The 24,232-nt window shown below is 42.1% G+C and overlaps 1 protein-coding gene across 1 annotated transcript in view; it reads right to left on the bottom strand.

Moving 5' to 3' along the window:
* Positions 1–18,473: 18,473 nt before the first annotated feature.
* The window catches only part of LOC129865089 (proto-oncogene c-Rel-like), a 34,147-nt gene continuing 28,388 nt past the window's right edge, over positions 18,474–24,232 (bottom strand). The window contains exon 9 of the mRNA XM_055937569.1: positions 18,474–21,459. Within this exon, the coding sequence (XP_055793544.1) occupies positions 20,450–21,459 (1,010 nt within the window). The 3' untranslated portion in view covers positions 18,474–20,449. The remainder of the gene's footprint in view (positions 21,460–24,232) is intronic.

The following is a 24,232-nucleotide window of genomic DNA, read 5'->3' as shown; positions in this document are numbered from 1 at the left end:
GCTACCATGTTGTGTTCCTACCATGCTGTGTTGCTGCCTTGCTATGTTGTTGTCTTAGGTCTCTCTTTATGCAGTGTTGTCTCTCTTGTTGTTATGTGTGTTTTGTCCTATATTTATATTGTATTTATTTTTTATTTTTAATCCCAGGCCCCCATCCCCCCAGAAGGCCTTTTGCCTTTTGGTTTGTCGTCATTGTAAATAAGAATTTGTTCTTAACTGACTTGCCTAGTTAAATATAATAAATACATAATCCTGGTTCAGTAGTTAATCCATTTTGAGCAGTTTGATTAAGTGATAGTTAAATGTATTATAAGCAAATTACAAGAAAATCATATCAAAAGTAAAATGAATATTGCATTTTGAAAAGTGGATACTGAATATGTATTGAAATTGAAAGAGTGATTTGGTGCAGTGAACAAGTGATATTGTGAATTTGTTTGTTGTACTCAGTCAATTGAAAATGTGCTTGGAGTTTTGAAATGCGAGCCATTTTGATAATCTATTTAGATGTTTAACCTTAGTGTTCTGAAAATGTACAACGTACTTGAGAAAATTGCACTGAAGTGATTAACTTTTTGTCTTTTCTTGAGGATGTCAGTTCCATCAAAGATGTGGCTCCATTGCATTATTCCCTTTCAGCCAGTAGAGGTCGCCCTGAGGCTGATGGAAATTATACTGAAGTATCAAAGGTGGGGGAGTTTTATCAACTGGGAGAGATAATACACAATTTAGATGAAACAACCATTGGTGTATTTGACTGACAGAATCCATACTAAGATTACCCAATTCAAAACATTTGATCAACATTTAGCAGATGTATTGTTCATGTCAAATGATCTCCATCATCACGTTTCTATAAAACAAGGTCTATTTAAGAAAAAAACATAGATCATTGTATTATTTATTGGTTTCCTGAATGTCAGACTGCGATTTTACTTGGTTTTCTGTAAGCAAAATCAAGACAATACTGTCCAGAGAAGTGTTTTAGTAGTTGTGCAGAAGAGCCATGGTCGTGTGTACAGTAGTTCCCCTTTAACAGTGCTCCTGTAACAGTAAAAGCAGAAGTGAGCCATACAGTGTGTGTATGGTGCATGATGTCTGCTTGACTATTGTGAGAGGACTGACGCTGTGACCTCAAAGACAGAAGCACGGCTCTTCTACAGCCTAGTGAGACGGATGATGATGTGTCATGTGTGGTTTTAACAGGTGCCGTGTAATATCAAAATCAAATAACATTTTATTGGTTACGTACACATATTAGCAGATGTTATTGCAGGTGCAGCATAATGTTTGTGTTCCTAGCTCCAACAGGGCAGTACTACCGAGCTAAATGCTAAATGCTAGTACTACCGAGCTAAATGCTAAATGCTAGTACTACCTAGCTAAATCCTTATCTTTTAATGGAACCTTTATATAACTAGGCAAGTCAGTTAAGAAAAAAATCTTATTTACAATGACGGCCTACCAAAAGGCAAAAGGACTCCTGCGGCGATGGGGGCTGGGATAAAAAATAAATATAAATATAGGACAAAATACACATCACGACAAGAGAGACAACACAACGCTATATAAAGAGAGACCTAAGACAACAACATAGCATGGCAGCAACACATGACAACACAGCATGGTAGCAACACAACATGACAACAACATGGTAGCAACGCAACACGGCGGCAGCACAACATGGTAGCACCACAAAACATGGTACAAACATTATTGGGCACAGACAACAGCACAAAGGGCAAGAAGGTAGAGACAACAATGCATCACGTGAAGCAGCCACAACTGTCAGTAAGAGTGTCCATGATTGAGTCTTTGAAAGAAGAGATTGAGATAAAACTGTCCAGTTTGAGTGTTTGTTGCAGCTCGTTCCAGTCGCTAGCTGCAGTGAACTGAGAAGAGGAGCGAACCAGGGATGTGTGTGCTTTGGGGACCTTTAACAGAATGTGACTGGCAGAACGGGTGTTGTATGTGGAGGATGAGGGCTGCAGTAGATATCTCAGATGGGGGGAGTGAGGCCTAAGAGGGTTTTATAAATAAGCATCAACCAGTGGGTCTTGCGACAGGTATAAAGAGATTACCAGTTTACAGAGGAATATAGAGTGCAGTGATGTGTCCTAAAATGAGCATTGGTGGCAAATCTGACGGCCGAATGGTAAAGAACATCTAGCTGCTCGAGAGCACCCTTACCTGCCTATGTATAAATTACGTCTCCATAATCTAGCATGGGTAAAATGGTCATCAGAATCAGGGTTAGTTTGACAGCTGTGATGAAAGAGGAGCGATTACGATAGAGGAAACTAAGTCTAGATTTAACTTTAGACTGCAGCTTTGATATGTGCTGAGAGAAGGACAGTGCACCGTCTAGCCATACTCCCAAGTACTTGTATGAGGTGACTACCTCAATCTCTAAACCCTCAGAGGTAGTAATCACACCTGTGGGAGAACCAAACCACATGACCTTTGTTTTGGAGGTGTTCAGAACAAGGTTAAGGGCAGAGAAAGCTAATTGGACACTCAGAAAGCTTTGTTGTAGAGCGTTTAACATAAAATCCGGGGTGGAGCCAGCTGAGACTGTATCATCTGCATATAAATGGATGAGAGAGCTTCCTACTGCTTGAGCTATGTTATTGATGTAAATTGAGAAGAGCGTGGAGCCTAGGATGGAGAGTTGGGGTACTCCCTTGGTGACAGGCAGTGGCTGAGACAGCAGATGTTCTGACTTTATACACTGCACTCTTTGAGAGAGGTAGTTAGCCAACCAGACCAAAGACCCCTCAGAGACACCAATACTCCTTAACCTGGCCCACAAGAATGGAATGGTCTACCATATCAAAATATTTGGTCAAGTCAACATAAATACCTAACTAAATACCTAACTAAATGCTTGTGTTTCTAGCTACAACAGTGCAATAATACCTAACTAAATGCATGTGTTTCTAGTTCCAACAGTGCAATAATATCTAACTAAATGCTTGTGTTTCTAGCTCCAACAGTGCAATAATACCTAACAATACAAAACAATACACAATAATCCCCAAAATAAAAAGAAAGGAATTAAGAAATATCAGAAAGAGCAACGTCAGAGTCCAGAATTTAAATATATATGTACGATGATGGTGTGTATAGACAGTATGGACAGTATATGAATAGAAAATGTGTACAGCAGTAGTTGTATAGGATGAACCTTGACTAGAATACAGTATATACATATGAAGTGGGTAAAACAGTATGTAAACATTAAGTGACCAGTGTTCAATAGCTACGTACATAGGGCAGCAGTCTCTAAAACCGGGTGGACACTACATAACTTTAATCTAACATTACTGAGCGTCTCACTTCAAACTACCATCTTTCCTGTAGTTTGTTGTGTTGTTGCCAACGTAGTGGTGGGCACACTAAACGATGTGACACAGACAGGAAGTCACACACTACATGATTATTCACTTGGATGTGATGATTCTTGATACCACGCTGTCTCGTGAAAAACAATGTTGTGATTAGATTGTAACGTGGCTACGATGAGCTGTGGCTCAAAGCAGACTCAGAAACGTTCAATCAGACATTCACTACATGATTATTCACTTGGTTAACGTAGCTACGATGAGCTGTGGCTCAAAGCAGACTCATAGACGTTCAGTCAGACATTCACGCTGCCATCCAGAGTTGAAATATCTATACATGTTGAATTGAATAACGTTGATTGAAATATTCAGAGCTGGAAGGATTTTACACTTTAGCTTTGGTTATAAGCAAGTGCAAACTCATACCAGTATTAGTCATTAGTCCTGGTCTAGTCTATATATTCATACCAGTAGTAGTAGTCATTAGTCCTGCTCTAGTCTATATATTCATACCAGTAGTAGTCATTAGTCCTGCTCTAGTCTATATATTCATACTAGTATTAGTCATTAGTCCTGCTCTAGTCTATATATTCATACCAGTATTAGTCGTTAGTCCTGCTCTAGTCTATATATTCATACTAGTATTAGTCATTAGTCCTGCTCTAGTCTATATATTCATACCAGTAGTAGTCATTAGTCCTGCTCTAGTCTATATATTCATACCAGTATTAGTCATTAGTCCTGGTCTAGTCTATATATTCATACTAGTAGTAGTAAGTATCAGTCCTGGTCTAGTCTATATATTCATACCAGTAGTAGCCATTAGTCCTGCTCTAGTCTATATATTCATACCAGTAGTAGCCATTAGTCCTGCTCTAGTCTATATATTCATACTAGTAGTAGTAAGTATCAGTCCTGGTCTAGTCTATATATTCATACCAGTAGTAGTAAGTATCAGTCCTGGTCTAGTCTATATATTCATACCAGTATTAGTCATTAGTCCTGCTCTAGTCTATATATTCATACTAGTAGTAGTAAGTATCAGTCCTGGTCTAGTCTATATATTCATACCAGTAGTAGCCATTAGTCCTGCTCTAGTCTATATATTCATACCAGTAGTAGCCATTAGTCCTGCTCTAGTCTATATATTCATACTAGTATTAGTCATTAGTCCTGCTCTAGTCTATATATTCATACTAGTAGTAGTAAGTATCAGTCCTGGTCTAGTCTATATATTCATACCAGTAGTAGCCATTAGTCCTGCTCTAGTCTATATATCCATACCAGTAGTAGTCATTAGTCGTGCTCTAGTCTATATATTCATACCAGTAGTAGTCATTAGTCCTGCTCTAGTCTATATATTCATACTATTAGTATTAGTCATTAGTCCTGCCCTAGTCTATATATTCATACTAGTATTAGTCATTAGTCCTGCTCTAGTCTATATATTCATACCAGTAGTAGTCATTAGTCCTGCTCTAGTCTATATATTCATACCAGTAGTAGTCATTAGTCCTGCTCTAGTCTATATATTCATACTATTAGTATTAGTCATTAGTCCTGCCCTAGTCTATATATTCATACTAGTATTAGTCATTAGTCCTGCTCTAGTCTATATATTCATACCAGTACTAGTCATTAGTCCTGCTTTAGTCTATATATCCATACCAGTAGTAGTCATTAGTCGTGCTCTAGTCTATATATTCATACTATTAGTATTAGTCATTAGTCCTGCTCTAGTCTATATATTCATACCAGTAGTAGTCATTAGTCCTGCTCTAGTCTATATATTCATACCAGTATTAGTCATTAGTCCTGCTCTAGTCTATATATTCATACCAGTAGTAGTCATTAGTCCTGCTCTAGTCTATATATTCATACCAGTATTAGTCATTAGTCCTGCTCTAGTCTATATATTCATACCAGTAGTAGTCATTAGTCCTGCTCTAGTCTATATATTCATACCAGTAGTAGTTATTAGTCCTGCTCTAGTCTATATATTCATACCAATAGTAGCCATTAGTCCTGGTCTAGTCTATATATTCATACCAATAGTAGTCATTAGTCCTGCTCTAGTCTATATATTCATACCAATAGTAGTCATTAGTCCTGGTCTAGTCTATATATTCATACTAATAGTAGTAGTCATTAGTCCTGCTCTAGTCTATATATTCATACCAGTAGTAGTCATTAGTCCTGGTCTAGTCTATATATTCATACCAGTATTAGTCATTAGTCATGCTCTAGTCTATATATTCACACCAGTAGTAGTCATTAGTCCTGGTCTAGTCTATATATTCATACCAGTATTAGTCATTAGTCCTGGTCTAGTCTATATATTCTGGTTGATGTGAAACAACGTCATCATCTCACTGGCTTCTTCTCTGACGAGCTCTCATTGGCTGTTGCTGATCACCGTTCTCAAAACGTGTCGTTGCACATCTCACACCTCAAGAGCATTCCAGATTTTGTGCCGATAAAATCAAACATGTTTGAAAATATCAGGACGTCTGGGACGGCTCAAAGACGAGATCCATACCCCTCAGATTGTGTCTCTGACCCGCTTACATCATCAGTGACAGCCGTGCGCCCCAGGAAGGCAGCGACATGGGGGATTTTGTCTCCGATCTCAAAAACTTGTCTGGGACAGCTAAATCGTGGCCAAAGTCGTGTCGTGTACACCCGGCTTAACGTGCAGGGTAGAGTACCGGGTGGTAGCCAGCTAATGACAGTGACTAAGTTCAGGGTAGAGTACCGGGTGGTAGCCAGCTAATGACAGTAACTAAGTTCAGGGCAGGGTACTGAGCGGCAGTCGGCTAGTGACAGTGACTAAGTTCAGGGCAGGGTACTGGGTGGTGGACGGCTAGTGACAGTGACTAAGTTCAGGGCAGGGTACTGGGCGGTGGCCGGCTAGTGACAGTGACTAAGTTCAGGGCAGGGTACTGGGCGGTGGCCGGCTAGTGGTGGTGGCTGTTTAACAGTCTGATGGCCTGGAGATAGAAGCTGTTTCTCAGTCTCTCGGTCCCAGATTTGATGCACCTGTACTGTCTCTGCCTTCTAGATGGTAGTGGGGTGAACAGGCCGTGGCTCGGGTGGCTGAGGTCCTTGATGATATTCTTGTCTTTCCTGTGACACAGAGTGCTGTAGGTGTCCTAGAGGACAGGCAGTGTGACCCGGGTGATGTGTTGGGCTGACCACACCACCCTCTGGAGAGCCCTGCGGTTGCAGATGCTGCAATTGCCATACCAGGCGGTGATACAGCCCGATAGGATGCTCTCAATGGTACATCTGTCTTAGGGGCCAAGCCACATTTCTTCAGCCTCCTGTCTCCTTGTCTGTGATGTGTACACCGAGGAACTTGAAGCTTTCCACCTTCTCCATCAGCAATGTGGATGGTGGCGTGCTTTCTCTGTTGTCTCCTGAAGTCCACGATCATCTCCTTTGTTTTGTTGACGTTGAGTGTGAGGTTATTTTCCTGGCACCACTCCGCCAGGGCCCTCACCTCCTCCCCGTAGGCCGTCTCGTCGTTGTTGGTAGTCAAGCCTACCACTGTAGTGTCGTCTACAAACTTGATGATTGAGTTGGAGGCGTGTGAAGCCACGCAGTCGTGGGTGAACAGGGAGCAGAGGAGAGGGCTGAGCATGCACCCTTGTGGGGCCCCTGTGTTGAGGGTCAGCATAATGTAAGTGTTGTTGCCTACCTTCACCACCTGGGGTCGGCCCGCCAGGACGTCCAGGACCCAGTTGCACAGGGCGGGGTGTGCAGAAAGAGACATCTCTTCTGGTTGTTGAGTATTTGATAAAAGGTGTGAATCTTGAAAGTGCTTTCTGATGTCACTGTTTACGTATATATGTGTGTGAAAGGGAGAGGAGGAGGGAGGGTAGGAGAGAGAGAGAGGTTAGATAGGTAGGTGTGTGTGTTGGTGATGTGTTCTGTATCTATCCCTGTGTTTAACAGGACTGTATCCTCTATGGTGCACACTGTAGCTGCTGGCCATGCATTTCCATCTTGTTGGGATCCCAAATGTAAGGTGGGATTCTAGACTGTGATGTCACTGTGTGGGGGTGTATGAGAATACTGGTGGTGGTCGTGGTGTTTGGGGTTTGGTTCGAAATGTGACCTTTGAGCTCTGTTGGCTTGTCATCCACCCCTTTCCACCTCCTCCTCTCCACTTCCTCCTCTCCCCCTCCTCCACTCACCCACAGCCAATACGTATAGCTGCACATTCACATTCTGCAAAGTGGTTCAAAGTCCCTGGCTACCGGGCAAAAACAAGAGGACCACAATGGAAATAGAAAACAAAAACTGTTATCCTTGATGATTTAAAATACGCTGCATCTACGTGTGTGGTGGAATTGTGTTTTTACATGATCAAATAAATCAAATCAAATTAAAAAAGTTTTGTTCACACAGTTTCAGCAGCTGAAGACAAAGCCCAACATTACTGCTACACCAAACAATGGGGATCCTAACATTACTGCTACACCAAACAATGGGGACAAAGCCTAACATTACTGCTACATCAAACAATGGGGACAAAGCCTAACATTACTGCTACATCAAACCATGGGGACAAAGCCTAACATTACTGCTACACCAAACAATGGGGACAAAGCCTAACATTACTGCTATACCAAACAAAGGGGACAAAGCCTAGCATTACTGCTACACCAAACAATGGGGACAAAGCCTAACATTACTGTTACACCAAACAATGGGGATAAAGCCTAACATTACTGCTACACCAAACAATGGGGATCCTAACATTACTGCTACACCAAACAATGGGGACTCTAACATTACTGCTACACCAAACAATGGGGAGTCTAACATTACTGCTACACCAAACAATGGGGATCCTAACATTACTGCTACACCAAACAATGGGGACAAAGCCTAACATTACTGCTACACCAAACAATGGCGATTGTAACATTCATGCTACACCAAACAATGGGGACAAAGCCTAACATTACTGCTATACCAAACAATGGGGACAAAGCCTAACATTACTGTTACACCAAACAATGGGGACAAAGCCTAACATTACTGCTACACCAAACAATGATAACTCTAACATTACTGCTACACCAAACAATGGGGATTGTAACATTCCTGCTACACCAAACAATGGGGACAAGCAGGAAATATAATCTTAGTGTTTCAAGCGTGAGCGGCACCTGAGACAAATTGAGAAGACAGAGAAAGTTTAGACATTCCCCTTCTATTCACCATCTCTGTCCCCGTGTGACCATCTCTGTCTCTGTGTGACCATCTCTGTCTCTGTGTGACCATCTCTGTCCCTGTGTGACCATCTCTGTCCCCGTGTGACCATCTCTGTCTACATGTGACCATCTCTGTCCCCATGTGACCATCTCTGTCCCTGTGTGACCATCTCTGTCTCTGTGTGACCATCTCTGTCCCTGTGTGACCATCTCTGTCTCTGTGTGACCATCTCTGTCCCCGTGTGACCATCTCTGTCTCTGTGTGACCATCTCTGTCCCCGTGTGACCATCTCTGTCCCCGTGTGACCATCTCTGTCCCCGTGTGACCATCTCTGTCTCTGTGTGACCATCTCTGTCTCCGTGTGACCATCTCTGTCCCCGTGTGACCATCTCTGTCCCCGTGTGACCATCTCTGTCTCTGTGTGACCATCTCTGTCTCTGTGTGACCATCTCTGTCTCTGTGTGACCATCTCTGTCTCTGTGTAACCATCTCTGTCTCTGTGTGACCATCTTTGTCTCTGTGTGACCATCTCTGTCTCTGTGTGACCATCTCTGTCTCCGTGTGACCATCTCTGTCTCCGTGTGACCATCTCTGTCTCCGTGTGACCATCTCTGTCCCCGTGTGACCATCTCTGTCCCCGTGTGACCATCTCTGTCTCTGTGTGACCATCTCTGTCTCTGTGACCATCTCTGTCTCTGTGTGACCATCTCTGTCCCCGTGTGACCATCTCTGTCCCTGTGTGACCATCTCTGTCCCTGTGTGACCATCTCTGTCCCTGTGTGACCATCTCTGTCTCTGTGTGACCATCTCTGTCCCCGTGTGACCATCTCTGTCCCTGTGTGACCATTGCTTAATGACAGTGAAGGCCTAGATTCAATATGCAGTGCGGAGGATCTGCGCTAACACGTAATTTAAATGTAAAGGAAATGTTCCCACGTTCCTGCATCCAGGAGACATTTCTCCTTTTTCAAAGGTTGTATGTGACTCAGTTCCTATACAGTTCCTGCCCAGAGAAATTATTGTGTTCCTGTGACATTGCGTCATGTTATTTGCCGGGCAGCACATCTGAGTGGCTTAAGGCTTCTATGGGTACTTTCCATCTAAGTCCCTCAACGTGTGTGATTTTGTGGTTTTTGTGTGTGTTTGTGTGTGTGTGTGTGTGTGTGTGTGTGTGTGTGTGTGTGAGAGCTGTGTGTGTGTGTGTGTGTGTGTGTGTGTGAGAGCTATGTGTGTGTGTGTGTGTGTGTGTGTGTGTGTGTGTGTGTGTGTGTGTGTGTGTGTGTGTGTGTGTGTGTGTGTGTGTGTGTGTGTGTGTGTGTGTGTGTGTGTGAGAGAGAGAGAGCACGCGTGTGTGTGTGACTCAAGGCGTGTTGTTGACATGAACCTGTTTGCCCGTCAGAAGAGGAAGTCAAATGTTTGACTGCGTTGCAAAACACATAATGCCTCTCAATGGAAAGCCACACCGAAGGCCAGTTCTCTGACTAATTATTATTCTGATTGTCTGGGTGTGTTAATCAAACAGAATTTTCATTATGTTTTAATCAACAAAAAAAAAGTATTTTAGTTTATCCATGTTTTCTAATACAATGCATTCTTATGATGTTATAGCTAATGTACCGTTAAAGTTATATCAGGTCAGACCGATAAAAAATAAAAACGTTTATAGTAAACTACATACATTAAACTACATACTACAGTAACGGTTCCCTTGCCACTGTCTCCAGTCCTGGCCTCACAAGCATCTAGAAGGTCATAACGGTTATAATCTGTGTCCCAAATGGCACCCTATTCCTTATATAGTGCACTACTTTTGACCAGGGCCCTATGCTCCTATGATCCCTATGTTATAGGGCTTTGGTCAAAAGTAGTGCACTATACAGGGAATAGGGTTCCATTGGGAACGCACACACTGTACCTGGTGCCACATGAATGGGATTTCCCCCATGCTCTGAAATCTGAGATAAATGTTATGTGAGCTATACTTAAAATGTACTGCAAGAAGACTGGAAAGGGCAGGAACACACACAGTAGGGTAGGAAGGTATAATAATCACTTTCCATTTCAGATTAAGAATTTTGACCTAGTCATATTTTCCAGGCAGTGCTCATTGAAAATAAATGTTGATCTATATTATTGTTGATATTGGAATATTTTGGCTTGTTTTCAAGTCATAAGTACCTCAAAGTAATTTTTTTCAGATTCCCTTTTCCTGCAAATAAATCAGAATAAGAACTTTTCTGGATAAAGTGTTATCCAGACGCGCTGATTACTGGAGGAAATAAAACTCACAATCCACCTGATATTGTGACTGATTGTCTAGAGACTATTGTGTTGGAGAGATACTATAGCTTGAATCATACAAGTCTTTGCCCTGCTTCTGTTATAATGTTCAGTGAGGAGAGATGCTAGAGTTATCTTCCTGATCTGACGTGATTGGGAGCTGTTGGGGGGGGGGGGGGGGGGGGGGGGGGGGAGAGAGAAAAGGAAGACAGGAAGAAGGAGGAGAGAGAGCAGAGAAGGAGGAGTGTTACTGGAAATAAGAGCAGGTCAGTCAGGTATATCACATCCCCTCTGGCTGTGTTCCAGGAAAAGGGGAAGACACGCACACATACACACATACACACGCACACACACACACACACACACACACACACACACACACACACACTTATGAGTGGGCTGGCCTAATGACATAGTTACATAACAAACGGTGAAACATTTGCATCAGAACTGTGACGCTACAGTTCACGCCTCACTTTCACAATGTTTCCCTGTGCAAACCCTGACCTTCTCTGTGAGGAGATCACAGAAGGAATGGACTAGAAGGCTGCGGGATTCTTTCATGTTGTCGTAGAACTTCCTGCTGCTGCTGATGACATCATAGTGTAATGTGAATGGAGTCTGTTGTACTGTGTCAGCCATATACAGTATGTCTCACCTATCCACCTCATTACAGTACTTTTGATTACTGATTACATAATGGCTCACCTGTCCATGTCATTGCGTTGTTATTTGAATGTAATTAAGAGGGAAGACTAAACATCCAAACTGAATTCATGTTAAGTTGACTGCCTGATGTTCACACTGTAGTGTACAGTTGTAACCAACCTGGTTTCAAACCCTGATGTTATCCCACCGAGCTAAAGCCTGATCGTAGCGCTTGAAGCTGCCATGAGTCGTCAAGTCTCAGAGGCAGGGTTACATTACCGTGAGTTGTGGTGTACACATGAACCAAAAGCAAAAGCCCTGGAGCAGGATGCTAGTTCAGTATCTTCTCTGTGAGGTTAGCTAGCTTTAGCCTGCCCTGTCACCACAATGCGTAGTGGTGTGTTACAGAGAGACATGCAGGATGCTAGTTCAGTATCTTCTCTGTGAGGTTAGCTAGCTTTAGCCTGCCCTGTCACCACAGTGCGTAGTGGTGTGTTACAGAGAGACATGCAGGATGCTAGTTCAGTATCTTCTCTGTGAGGTTAGCTAGCTTTAGCCTGCCCTGTCACCACAGTGCGTAGTGGTGTGTTACAGAGAGACATGCAGGATGCTACGTTTTTCTACAGCATTTCATCTCAGGTGTTGATAAGAAGAACAACACACACATCCAGAAAACACGTCCTGTATTCACAGGTAATGACGTCCCTGTGTTTCTGATACGGACCAGCAGAAAGTACCTTATCCATGCCTTTAAAGCCATCCCTTATGTGAAAAGAATCTCAGGTGTGGTGTATGTCATTTAGCAGAAACTGTAATTCACGTTAGGATCGGGGTGAGGGGAGGGATTTGCTGTCATGTCTGCAACACAACCTCCAAAAGAGACTTCAAATGGAGACTTTTGCCATAACTTCAGGCAACAGAGATGATGAAGTGTGTTGCCCTTTTAATTATGGAATGTGTTTCCTTTTTAATTACAGAGTATTTTGCATCTGTTAGCTGTCAGTCAAACTGAGCAAAAAAGGGAAATCTAAACGTACTTTAGGCATTCATTCCGAGTGTTTAAGGTCAGGGTTTGGGATAGGGTTAAACTTAAGGTTAGGCATTAATACCGAGTGGTTAAGGTCAGGGTTTGGGATAGGGTTAAACTTAAGGTTAGGCATTAATACCGAGTGGTTAAGGTCAGGGTTTGGGATAGGGTTAAACTTAAGGTTAGGCATTAATACCGAGTGTTTAAGGTCAGGGTTTGGGATAGGGTTAAACTTAAGGTTAGGGTTAGGGTTAGGCTAAAAAAAGCTAAAAAGAGTGAAGCAGATTACAGAGTAGGAGTGCTGATCTAGGATCAGGTCCCCCCTGTTCATATCATCTTATTCATTATGATCTAAAGGACACAATTGATTCTAGATCAGTACACAACTTTAAGACTCTTTGTGAATACTGGTAAACACATTATAATAGTAATGATTTAAAAGGCAAAACTGATCCCAAATCAGCTACTCTGAACTTTGTGAATACAGGCCCTGACCTGACTCAACCTCTCCTCAGGGGAAGGGGTGGGCGAGGGAGGTGTATGTGACACAAGGGAAAGAACACAATTTTGTGTTGACATCATCACAATCTTGATGTGTTTGAATCATCCCTCAAGGCCCTACAAATGAAACCTTTTGTGACATTAGCCAGGTTGTCATACAATTGGCAACAGATATTCTTTCAAATATTAAAAAATCTGCATAAAGAATATATGCGCATTTCCACCAAGCGGACTTGTTGAGGATAAAAACCAGTGCGTGATGATGAAGGTCACAACAAAATGTACTTTTTCTCTTCAGTTTTCATGACCCCAATAACACTCTAATGTTCAATGTGTTTCCATCACATTTTGTTACAAAAAAACCGTCTGCGTAAAATATAAAATGTTCGTCTGCCTGTCTGAGTATGTGAGTTGTAGCCAGGGCTCTGTGGGTCGGCTCATCTACATGAAGACATTATGGATAAGAGCAAGAATGTTTTTATTTGTCTAAACGGCAGTCAAGCATTGATCATCACGTCCCCAGTATAAGAACCTCGGCGTTTATTGTAACGGAGCACCAAGCTCCTCCTGTGACCTTCCTCCACCCTTTGAAGTTCATCATAACTTCTTTCACATGTAGCCTCATTTAAACTGCATGGTTTCCAGAGTGGTAGTGGAACAATGTCATCACATGACTCCCAAGTTTACTTCGATATGATGGTTATCATATCAATAATTGCGCATAAAAATCCTTTCCACTGCCAATTCCCGCATAATTACCTTGCCTACACAAAAAGATCCCACCATGTCAAACGAACAAATGATCTTTCGGCATGTATATAATTGTACAGTATTTAATAAAAAGCATTATGGGAAAGCTTTATGTGGAGTCATTACATTTGATTTTGGTGCCTCATTTTTTACGTTTAAAAAAAAAGTAACCTTTATTTAACGAGGCAAGTCAGTTAAAAACAAATGATTATTTACAATGACGGCCTTCCGGGGAACAGTGGGCTAAACGGCCTTGTTCAGGGGCAGAACGACTGATTTTTACCTTGTCAGCTAGAGATTGAATCAGCAACCGTTTGGTTACTGTCCCAACGCTCTAACCACTAGGCTACCTGCCGCCGGTCGATGTACCTTCCAGTAACATTAGTTAGGCAATAATGGATTGGACGTTAATAAGATATTTAATTTGTTCATTAGCGGGAAATAGCCTCTTATCACATAGACAGAGGTTCTGACTTATGATCGATTACACTATTTCAGGCTGACAACAAGAAGTGTAAAATGATATATTAAATGAATGTACTGTTTATTTAAAAGGTCACGCACAGTCACATCTAATAAAAACAGAACACTAAAATCTTTCAGAACTGTTTTGTAATTGTTCTTCAATATTAGCTAGCAGAATAGAGGAACCTCTATGCCTAAGCCTTGAATCAACCCACAACCACAATGTGGAAGCCAGACAGCTACATCATGAACAAGTTTGTGTTGTAAATTGCACCCTATTCCATATCAGTGGTGCAAAGTACTTAAGTAAAAAATACTTTAAAGTACTACTTAAGTCATTTTATGGGCTATCTGTACTGTATTATTTATATTTTTGACAACTTTTACTTTTACTTCACTACATTGCTATAGAATATGATGAACTTTTCATTCCATACATTTTGCCTGATACCCAAAGTACTCGTTGTGTTTGAAATGCTCAGCAGGACAGAAAAATGGTCCAATTCACGCACATATCAAGAGAACATCCCTGGTCATCCCCTGCCTCTGATCACCGAGGTAAAGTTAGTTTCAGATTGGATATTCAACGGATATTCGCCTGTAGTTTTCCTTACCTTCACCAACAGCAGTTAGGGACTGTCAATATAGTGACAAACTAATTAAAAAAAAATGTCAATAGCTCTTTCACCATTATTCCTAAAACTTTAAAAACTGGATCTAGCTAACCCGATGGCATAGATACACATTGCCCTCACTTTGTTTTGTCGATTTACAATTTTTGAATTTCAATAGCTCTTTCGTCATATGATCTACTGACTTCAAACAAGGTTCAGAATGTCCACTCAGTGGGCCTACACATTGCACACCCTTTAGTTTGTCCATTTTCATTTCACACGTTTTAACATGAATTTTTCAAACTTTCAATTTCAATAGCTCCTTGGTCATGTGACTTAGTGACTTCGAACAAGGTTCAGAATGTCCACTGACTACCCTTATATAGTCAGTGGACTATAGTTATTGCATTGTACTGGATCTAATACATATTAGCATTTTACATACATTCATAAGTGTAATAATTTGTTACGACATACTCTGAAAAACTCTCTTGGCTGCTGGCTCTGTTACTGTCAGACAGGCGCAGAGCAGACTGAAAGGGGAGGGTAGCTCTTGGCTGCTGGCTCTGTCACTGTCAGACATGCTCAGAGCAGACTGAAAGGGGAGGGTAGCTCTTGACTGCTGGCTCTGTCACTGTCAGACATGCTCAGAGCAGACTGAAAGGGGAGGGTAGCTCTTGGCTGCTGGCTCTGTCACTGTCAGACATGCTCAGAGCAGACTGAAAGGGGAGGGTAGCTCTTGGCTGCTGGCTCTGTCACTGTCAGACATGCACAGAGCAGACTGAAAGGGGAGGGTAGCTCTTGGCTGCTGACTCTGTCACTGTCAGACAGGCGCAGAGCAGACTGAAAGGGGAGGGTAGCTCTTGGCTGCTGGCTCTGTCACTGTCAGACAGGCGCAGAGCAGACTGAAAGGGGAGGGTAGCTCTTGACTTGAACCACAGGGGCTCTCTGTTAAGAGAGAGTCATCCAAAAGGCACAGACACACCCCTTGACTTTCAATTGGCACCCTTGACCTGTATGTATTCTCTCCTGATTGGTCTCCGTGGTGCTTAAGTCAATGGGAACTCCGTTGCCGGCTCCATCATAAAGTTTTTACACAGTCTGACTAAAGTGCCAGAGGTATGAGGAGAGACCGATTAATTGGCATGGCCTATCAACTCCCGAGATTAGGCTGGCAATACTAAAGATTTGTACCTTGTCAACTCGGGGATTCAAACTTGCATCCATTCGGTTACTGGCCCAAAGCTCTAACCACTAGGCTACCCTGCCACCCCAATAGTCAAAGGTATATGAAATACAAATGGTACTGAGAGGCACACAATGTAAATAGTCCGGGTAACCATTGGTTACCTGTTCAGAAGTCTTATGGCTTGGGGGTAAAAACTGTTGAGAAGCTTTCTTCTCCAACACTGTGTTTTTGCATTATTTAAACCAAATTGAACATGTTCATTATTTATTTGAGACTAAATAGATTTTATTTATGTGTTATATTAAGTTAAAATGAAAGTGTTCATTGTTCATTCAGTATTGTTGTACTTGCCATTATTACAAATATATATATATAAAAATCAGCCGATTTAATCGGTATCGGCTTTTTTGGTCCTCCAATAATCGGCATCGGTATCGCCGTTGAAAAATCATAATCGGTTGACCTCTAGGAGACACATCCTCCTTTGTATTTATGGGAACAAACATTTCCTAACACTTTGGATCCTATTCTTGGACAGTTAGAAGACACAATGCGTCAATACTTTGCCCTTTTCCTTTATGGTTGATATTAACGATGAAAGGAGATATTATCAGTCTCTCTCCTATTGTGTACCGCTGTTAAATACTGTGGCAAAATATTTAAAAAACAGGGGTAATAAGTACTTAGAACTACCAATTATTATGGATAAATACTAAAGGGTTAACACTGGACTGAACCCCCTAATTGTCAAACTAATATTAATGTACAACAATATAGAAGACACATTTAGAAGACACAATATAGAAGATTGACATTTTTAAACTATGAAAAATGTACGTTACACTGCATGATTTTACAGTACACAAACAAGAGTGTGCAATATATAAGGCTAGTCCGTGGACATTCTGAACCTTGTTTGAAGTCAGTAGGTCACGACCAAGGAGCTATTGACATTTTTAAGTTTGAGAAATTCATGTAAAAACATGTGAGATGAAAATGAACAAACCAAAGGGTGTGCAATATAGAAGGGTAGTCAGTGGACATTCTGAACCTTGTTTGAGGCAAGTAGGTCACATGACCAAGGAGCTATCGAAATTCGAATGTAAAAAAAGTTTGTACTTTGTTTACGCTCCCTAACTAATTCAACTAGGAATAGAAAATGCTGCTCACATTTCCACATGTTTATTAGCTTTGGAAAGTGAATTAATGTCCAAATCGTGAAAATAAAATCTGTGCATGGTTGTGCACAATTTTTTCTACATCATGACACTTATTTGGAGTCTGTGGCTCAAGTGGTTTGAAAGCTATTGAGGTTTGTAAGTGCGAATATCTGTTGAATATCCAACTTTAAACTGTCTTTACCTCGGTCCTCTGATCTGACTCACTAAACACAAATGCGTTGTTTATAAATTACGTCTGAGTGTTGGAGTGTGTTCCTGCCTATTGTAAAATAAAAAAATAAACAAGAAAATGGTGCCGTCTGGTGTGCTTGATATAAGGAATTTGAAATGATTTCTATTTTTACTTTTGACAAGTACATTTGAGCAATTACATATACTTTTGATACTTAAGTATATTTAAAAGCAAATACGTTTAGACTTTTACTCAAACAGTATTTTACCGGGTGACTTTCACTTTTACTTGAGTCATTTTCTATTAAGGTATATTTGTTTTTACTACAGTTTGACAATTGGGTACTTTCCCCACCACTGTGCACTACTTTTGACCAGAGCCCAACGAGGCTTCAACTCTATAGGCCCTGGTCAAAAGTAGTGCACTACATAGGGAATAGGGTACCATTTGGGATGCACAATAAATAAAAAAAGTGTTTTAAAAAGCATGACTGGAAATTTGGACAGTGGGGTGGTTAAAAACACTGTATCCATTTACCAGAACACCCAGCATTGCATCACCACAGATGACTATTGCCCCATCCAAAGACAGGAATGGTGAACACTGGTTTACTGTAAATCATGCAATAGGCAACTTTAAGGCAAAAAAAAAAAAGTGAGCATGAATATAACCACAGTAGAGCTACGGGATTGGCTGTCCGGCCTCCAGAAAGGACCCGTGTCTAACAAGGACAGAGTCACGAGGACAACATCTTGCTATTGGTTAAAGATACTGTAAACATTGTTACATTAGGGCCGCCCTGTAATGATCTTTCATATTTCATATCTTAGATCAAAGGAGAAGATGCACTTTAAATTATTAGGCTCAAATGTCATTAAAAAGTTACAAGAATCAGGGAAAATATAATATGTCGCCTGACACAATTAAGTCAAATTTTAGTTTCAGAGATTATGGCAAACATGAAATACTGATTATTTCGTCCACTGGAAATGAGTACTAAGTATGTTGTTTCCCATTCGATTACAATCAATTGCAAACTTGTCTGCAATAAAATAAAGATTTTTATTAAGAATTAATTGCATAAAACATTTAGGAAAATACCACAGAAACATCATCAGCTTACAAAATGTTGTTCATGAAAATAATAACAAAACTTTTTACGACAAAAAACCATCAACATTTATAAACCATACATACAGTATTTATAAACCATACATACAGTATTTATAAACCATACATACAGTATTTATAAACCATACATACAGTATTTATAAACCATACATACAGTATTTATAAACCATACATACAGTATTTGGGTAAATTATGACATGAAAAGTAACTGATGCATTTGATGTGGAACCACGGTCAGCATCCCAAAGTGCACCTTATTCCCTATACCGTGCACTAGTTTTGATCAGAGCCCTAATATAGTGCACTAGGGAATAGGGTGCCATTTGGAATGTCCCGTAGTGTTGATCACATCACAATGCTCTGAGAACTCTGAGATAGACAGCACACGTGATTATTAATATGACATAGCCATTACCAGGGAATACCACAGTGCTACCTACCACTGGTCCTGTTGAAATACTCTAGAAATGCATCCTTGCTACCTCACCTGAAGTCAACATGGATCTCAATTGGTTGGATTGGTGGAAGTAATAAGGTGGTCACTTTGCTTTCAGTTATACTATCACTCGTAGCGCAGTGAGTGACGGGATAGGTCAAGGAAAGGAAACAAGGACGCATCTCTGAAGTATTCCAACAGTGACTGACTGGACACTCCCAGAATCTTCCTCTGAGGGAATCTGAGTACCTCGCCACTCTTCAGAGCTATAGCATTTGTAGCGATTGAACATGCTAAACTCTCAACTGGCTTTATTGTAGATGTACAGGACATAGAACACTTTACCCAAAGTGGACTTATCGTAATACCTCTATAATGCTGTTATAACAGCTAACGTAACAGGTCATGACAGTTTTTTTAAATCAACCTTTATAAATGTTTTTATATTTTTACCCCTTCTTCTCCCCAATTTCATGGTCTCCAATTGGTAGTTACAGTCTTGTCCCATCGCTGCAACTCCCGTACGGACTCGGGAGAGGCGAAGGTCGAGAGTCCTCCTAAACAGACCCAGCCAAGCCGCACTCCTTCTTGACACAATGTCCGCTTAACCCAGAAGCCAGCCGCACCAATGTGTCGGAGGAAACACAGTGTCACCTGACGACCGTGTCAGCGTGCATTTGCGCCCGGCCCGCCACAGGAGTCGCTAGAGTGCGATGGGACAAGGACATCCCGGCCGGCCAAACTCTCCCCTAACCCGGACGACACTGGGCCAATTGTGCGCAGCCCCATGGGTCTCCCGGTCGCGGCCGGCTACGACAGAGCCTGGACTCCAACCAGGATCTCTAGTGGCACAGTTAGAACCGTGTCTTAGACCACCGGGCCACTCGGGAGGCTCTACGATCAACATAACACTGTCATGGAACATGGAACAGTAGACAGTTGAATCGGAACATTAGAACTACACGGTTCTATCTGATAAAAGATCATCCTGAGATAATCGGCTTTAAAGTTCCGAACCCTCATTGGTTTGAACGGTGGGAACCATTTTAACCGTGTGATCTGTTTAACTGAACAACATGATTCGGGGACATTTCATGGGAGATGTAACCACATTCCTACAGCTGTATGCGTTAGTAAGGCCGTTATAACAGCCCACTTCAAGTAAAGTGTTGACAAAAACATACCTGTTTATCTTAACCTTTATCCCCCTTTCCCTCAAAAGCATATCCATCGTGTTAAAACCACAAAGCATTGATTACTTCTGTTGGCAGAGAACTCAACCCATCTAACTCTGACACTGATTGAGTGATAAAAAGAAAAGTACATTCATATCATATTCATATAGCCAGTTGAGTTACCTTTGCCCTGAAAATATCTCTATATCTGTTCACAAGTTCTGACCACATTCTTGCACAGACAAAATGACTAAGCATTTGCTCACTGAGACTGCCTGAAGCATTTCCCACAGGCTGAGAATGTGCCAAGTCACTGCGGTGGAGTGAAAAAGGCCCAGGCAGCCAAGGAGTCAAAATGGGCACCTTCTTGCCCCATTCCATTGGTTGGGGTGAAGGGGTTCTGTAAGTTCTTGAGGGCCTGGATGTTGTTGGAATTGCTATTGGTGCTTTCATGCCTTGCCGTCTCCATGGCGACGCCGTTGCTGTTACTCATAGGCCTGGGGAGGAGGTTGGCGTACGACTGCTGCTGCTGCTGGCCGTCCGAGGCGGAGAAGGAACAAGAGGCGATCATCTGGCCCTCCTGTCCCCCAGTTAGGGGCTCCTGCTTCAGTTGGAAGGTGGCCTGAGGGCCCCCTAATCCCACCAGGTCCTGGATGATCTCATCACTCGCCACGCTATCCAGGAGGAAGCCCAACCCCAGAGACCCCGCGTCGCCACCGCTGTTCCAGGGTGCCTGGAGGTGCTGGGTCTGGTTCCCCTGGATCTGCCCTTCCTGGCTCCCCATGCCCTGGGAGAAGGATGGCACTTTCCTCTGGTGGGGCTGCTGGTGTCTATGCTGTTGGAAGTGCTGCCGCTGGTGAGGGTGCTGGGGGTGAGGGTGCTGGGGGTGAGGGTGCTGGAGGTGCTGGAGATCAGGCCCACCGGGCTGGGTTTGGCTGGCCGAAGGACCCTGGAGATTGGACTCCAGACCCAGACATTGCAGGTCCCCCATGGTGAGTTGGGGCAGGATGTTACCACCACCACCGCCTCCACTACCGCTGCTCTCCCCTCCATGAAGGTACCCAGAGGTAACACAGTGGTTCACCTGCTGTTGCTGCATAGCGTTACCCTGGCTACTACCGGTGCTCGAGGGGTTAATTCTGATGGTCTCCAGGGACAAAGTCGGGTTGGGTTGGGGCCACATCTGGTGGATGGATGTCATCATTGTGCGCTGCTGAGGGCTATGTTGTTGGTAATGTTGGTTGGCATGGTTGTGCATGGTAGGAGGGGTTTGGCGCATCATAGCGGGAGAGGGCTGTTTCATGTACATGTTGTTGATGTCTGGCAAAGAGGAGGTTTGGAGATTAGTGTTGTTGTCTATATAGAAATACATCTCTACAACAAGGCTTAAATACAGCCTGGTCTCAGAGCAAAACAATACATCTCTACAACACGGCTTAAATACAGCCTGGTCTCAGAGCAAAACAATACATCTCTACAACACGGCTTAAATACAGCCTGGTCTCAGAGCAAAACAATACATCTCTACAACACGGCTTAAATACAGCCTGGTCTCAGAGCAAAACAATACATCTCTACAACAAGGCTTAAATACAGCCTGGTCTCAGAGCAAAACAATACATCTCTACAACACGGCTTAAATACAGCCTGGTCTCAGAGCAAAACAATACATCTCTACAACAAGGCTTAAATACAGCCTGGTCTCAGAGCAAAACAATACATCTCTACAACACGGCTTAAATACAGCCTGGTCTCAGAGCAAAACAATACATCTCTACAACAAGGCTTAAATACAGCCTGGTCTCAGAGCAAAACAATACATCTCTACAACACGGCTTAAATACAGCCTGGTCTCAGAGCAAAACAATACATCTCTACAACACGGCTTAAATACAGCCTGGTCTCAGAGCAAAACAATACACGTCTACAACACGGCTTAAATACAGCCTGGTCTCAGAGCAAAACAATACATCTCTACAACACGGCTTAAATACAGCCTGGTCTCAGAGCAAAACAATACATCTCTACAACACGGCTTAAATACAGCCTGGTCTCAGAGCAAAACAATACATCTCTACAACAAGGCTTAAATACAGCCTGGTCTCAGAGCAAAACAATACATCTCTACAACACGGCTTAAATACAGCCTGGTCTCAGAGCAAAACAATACATCTCTACAACACGGCTTAAATACAGCCTGGTCTCAGAGCAAAACAATACATCTCTACAACACGGCTTAAATACAGCCTGGTCTCATAGCAAAACAATACATGTCTACAACACGGCTTAAATACAGCCTGGTCTCAGAGCAAAACAATACATCTCTACATCAAGGCTTAAATACAGCCTGGTCTCAGAGCAAAACAATACATCTCTACAACAAGGCTTAAATACAGCCTGGTCTCAGAGCAAAACAATACATCTCTACAACAAGGCTTAAATACAGCCTGGTCTCAGAGCAAAACAATACATCTCTACAACAAGGCTTAAATACAGCCTGGTCTCAGAGCAAAACAATACATCTCTACAACACGGCTTAAATACAGCCTGGTCTCAGAGCAAAACAATACATCTCTACAACACGGCTTAAATACAGCCTGGTCTCAGAGCAAAACAATACATCTCTACAACAAGGCTTAAATACAGCCTGGTCTCAGAGCAAAACAATACATCTCTACAACAAGGCTTAAATACAGCCTGGTCTCAGAGCAAAACAATACATCTCTACAACAAGGCTTAAATACAGCCTGGTCTCAGAGCAAAACAATACATCTCTACAACACGGCTTAAATACAGCCTGGTCTCAGAGCAAAACAATACATCTCTACAACAAGGCTTAAATACAGCCTGGTCTCAGAGCAAAACAATACATCTCTACAACAAGGCTTAAATACAGCCTGGTCTCAGAGCAAAACAATACATCTCTACAACACGGCTTAAATACAGCCTGGTCTCAGAGCAAAACAATACATCTCTACAACACGGCTTAAATACAGCCTGGTCTCAGAGCAAAACAATACATCTCTACAACAAGGCTTAAATACAGCCTGGTCTCAGAGCAAAACAATACATCTCTACAACAAGGCTTAAATACAGCCTGGTCTCAGAGCAAAACAATACATCTCTACAACAAGGCTTAAATACAGCCTGGTCTCAGAGCAAAACAATACATCTCTACAACACGGCTTAAATACAGCCTGGTCTCAGAGCAAAACAATACATCTCTACAACAAGGCTTAAATACAGCCTGGTCTCAGAGCAAAACAATACATCTCTACAACAAGGCTTAAATACAGCCTGGTCTCAGAGCAAAACAATACATCTCTACAACAAGGCTTAAATACAGCCTGGTCTCAGAGCAAAACAATACATCTCTACAACAAGGCTTAAATACAGCCTGGTCTCAGAGCAAAAACGCCAAATATTTTCCTAAAATCCAAGCCACTCTATTTAGTATGATATGTATAATGTGAACGTGGAGCTAGCAACTCAAATGTTGTGCGTTCGAATCTCATCACGGAAAACTTTAGCGTTTTAGCTAATTAGCAATTTTGCTACTACTTACTACTTTTTAGCTACTTTGCAACTGCTTAACATGTTAGCTAACCTTTCCGCTAACCCTAACCTTTAACATTTAACCTAACTCCTAACCCTAACCTAACGTAATATATCATACTAAACTAGTCGAACGTAATATATCATACTAAAGCAGTTGAACGTAATATATCACACTAAACTAGTCAAACCTCATACTTAAAAATAAATAAATCATTTAACCTTTATTTAACTAGGCAAGTCAGTTAAGAACAAATTCTTATTTACAATGATGGCCTAACCAAACCCTCCCCTTACCCGGATGATGCTGGGCCAATTGTGAGCCATCCTATGGGACTCCCGATCACGGGCCGGTTGTGATACAGCCCGGGATCGAACCAGGGTCTGTAGTGATGCCTCTAGCACAGCGATGCAGCAGTACCTTAGACCACTGCACCACTCGGGCGCCCAAAAACACTAAACTAGTTGAATGTAATACATCATACTAAACGGGTCAAATGCGATCAAGGTGTAGGATACTATACGTCCTGCAATTCGT

Source organism: Salvelinus fontinalis, chromosome 1, assembly GCF_029448725.1.
Source record: "Salvelinus fontinalis isolate EN_2023a chromosome 1, ASM2944872v1, whole genome shotgun sequence".
Taxonomy (NCBI): Eukaryota; Metazoa; Chordata; class Actinopteri; order Salmoniformes; family Salmonidae; genus Salvelinus; species Salvelinus fontinalis.
This window is presented reverse-complemented; position numbering and strand designations above follow the sequence as displayed.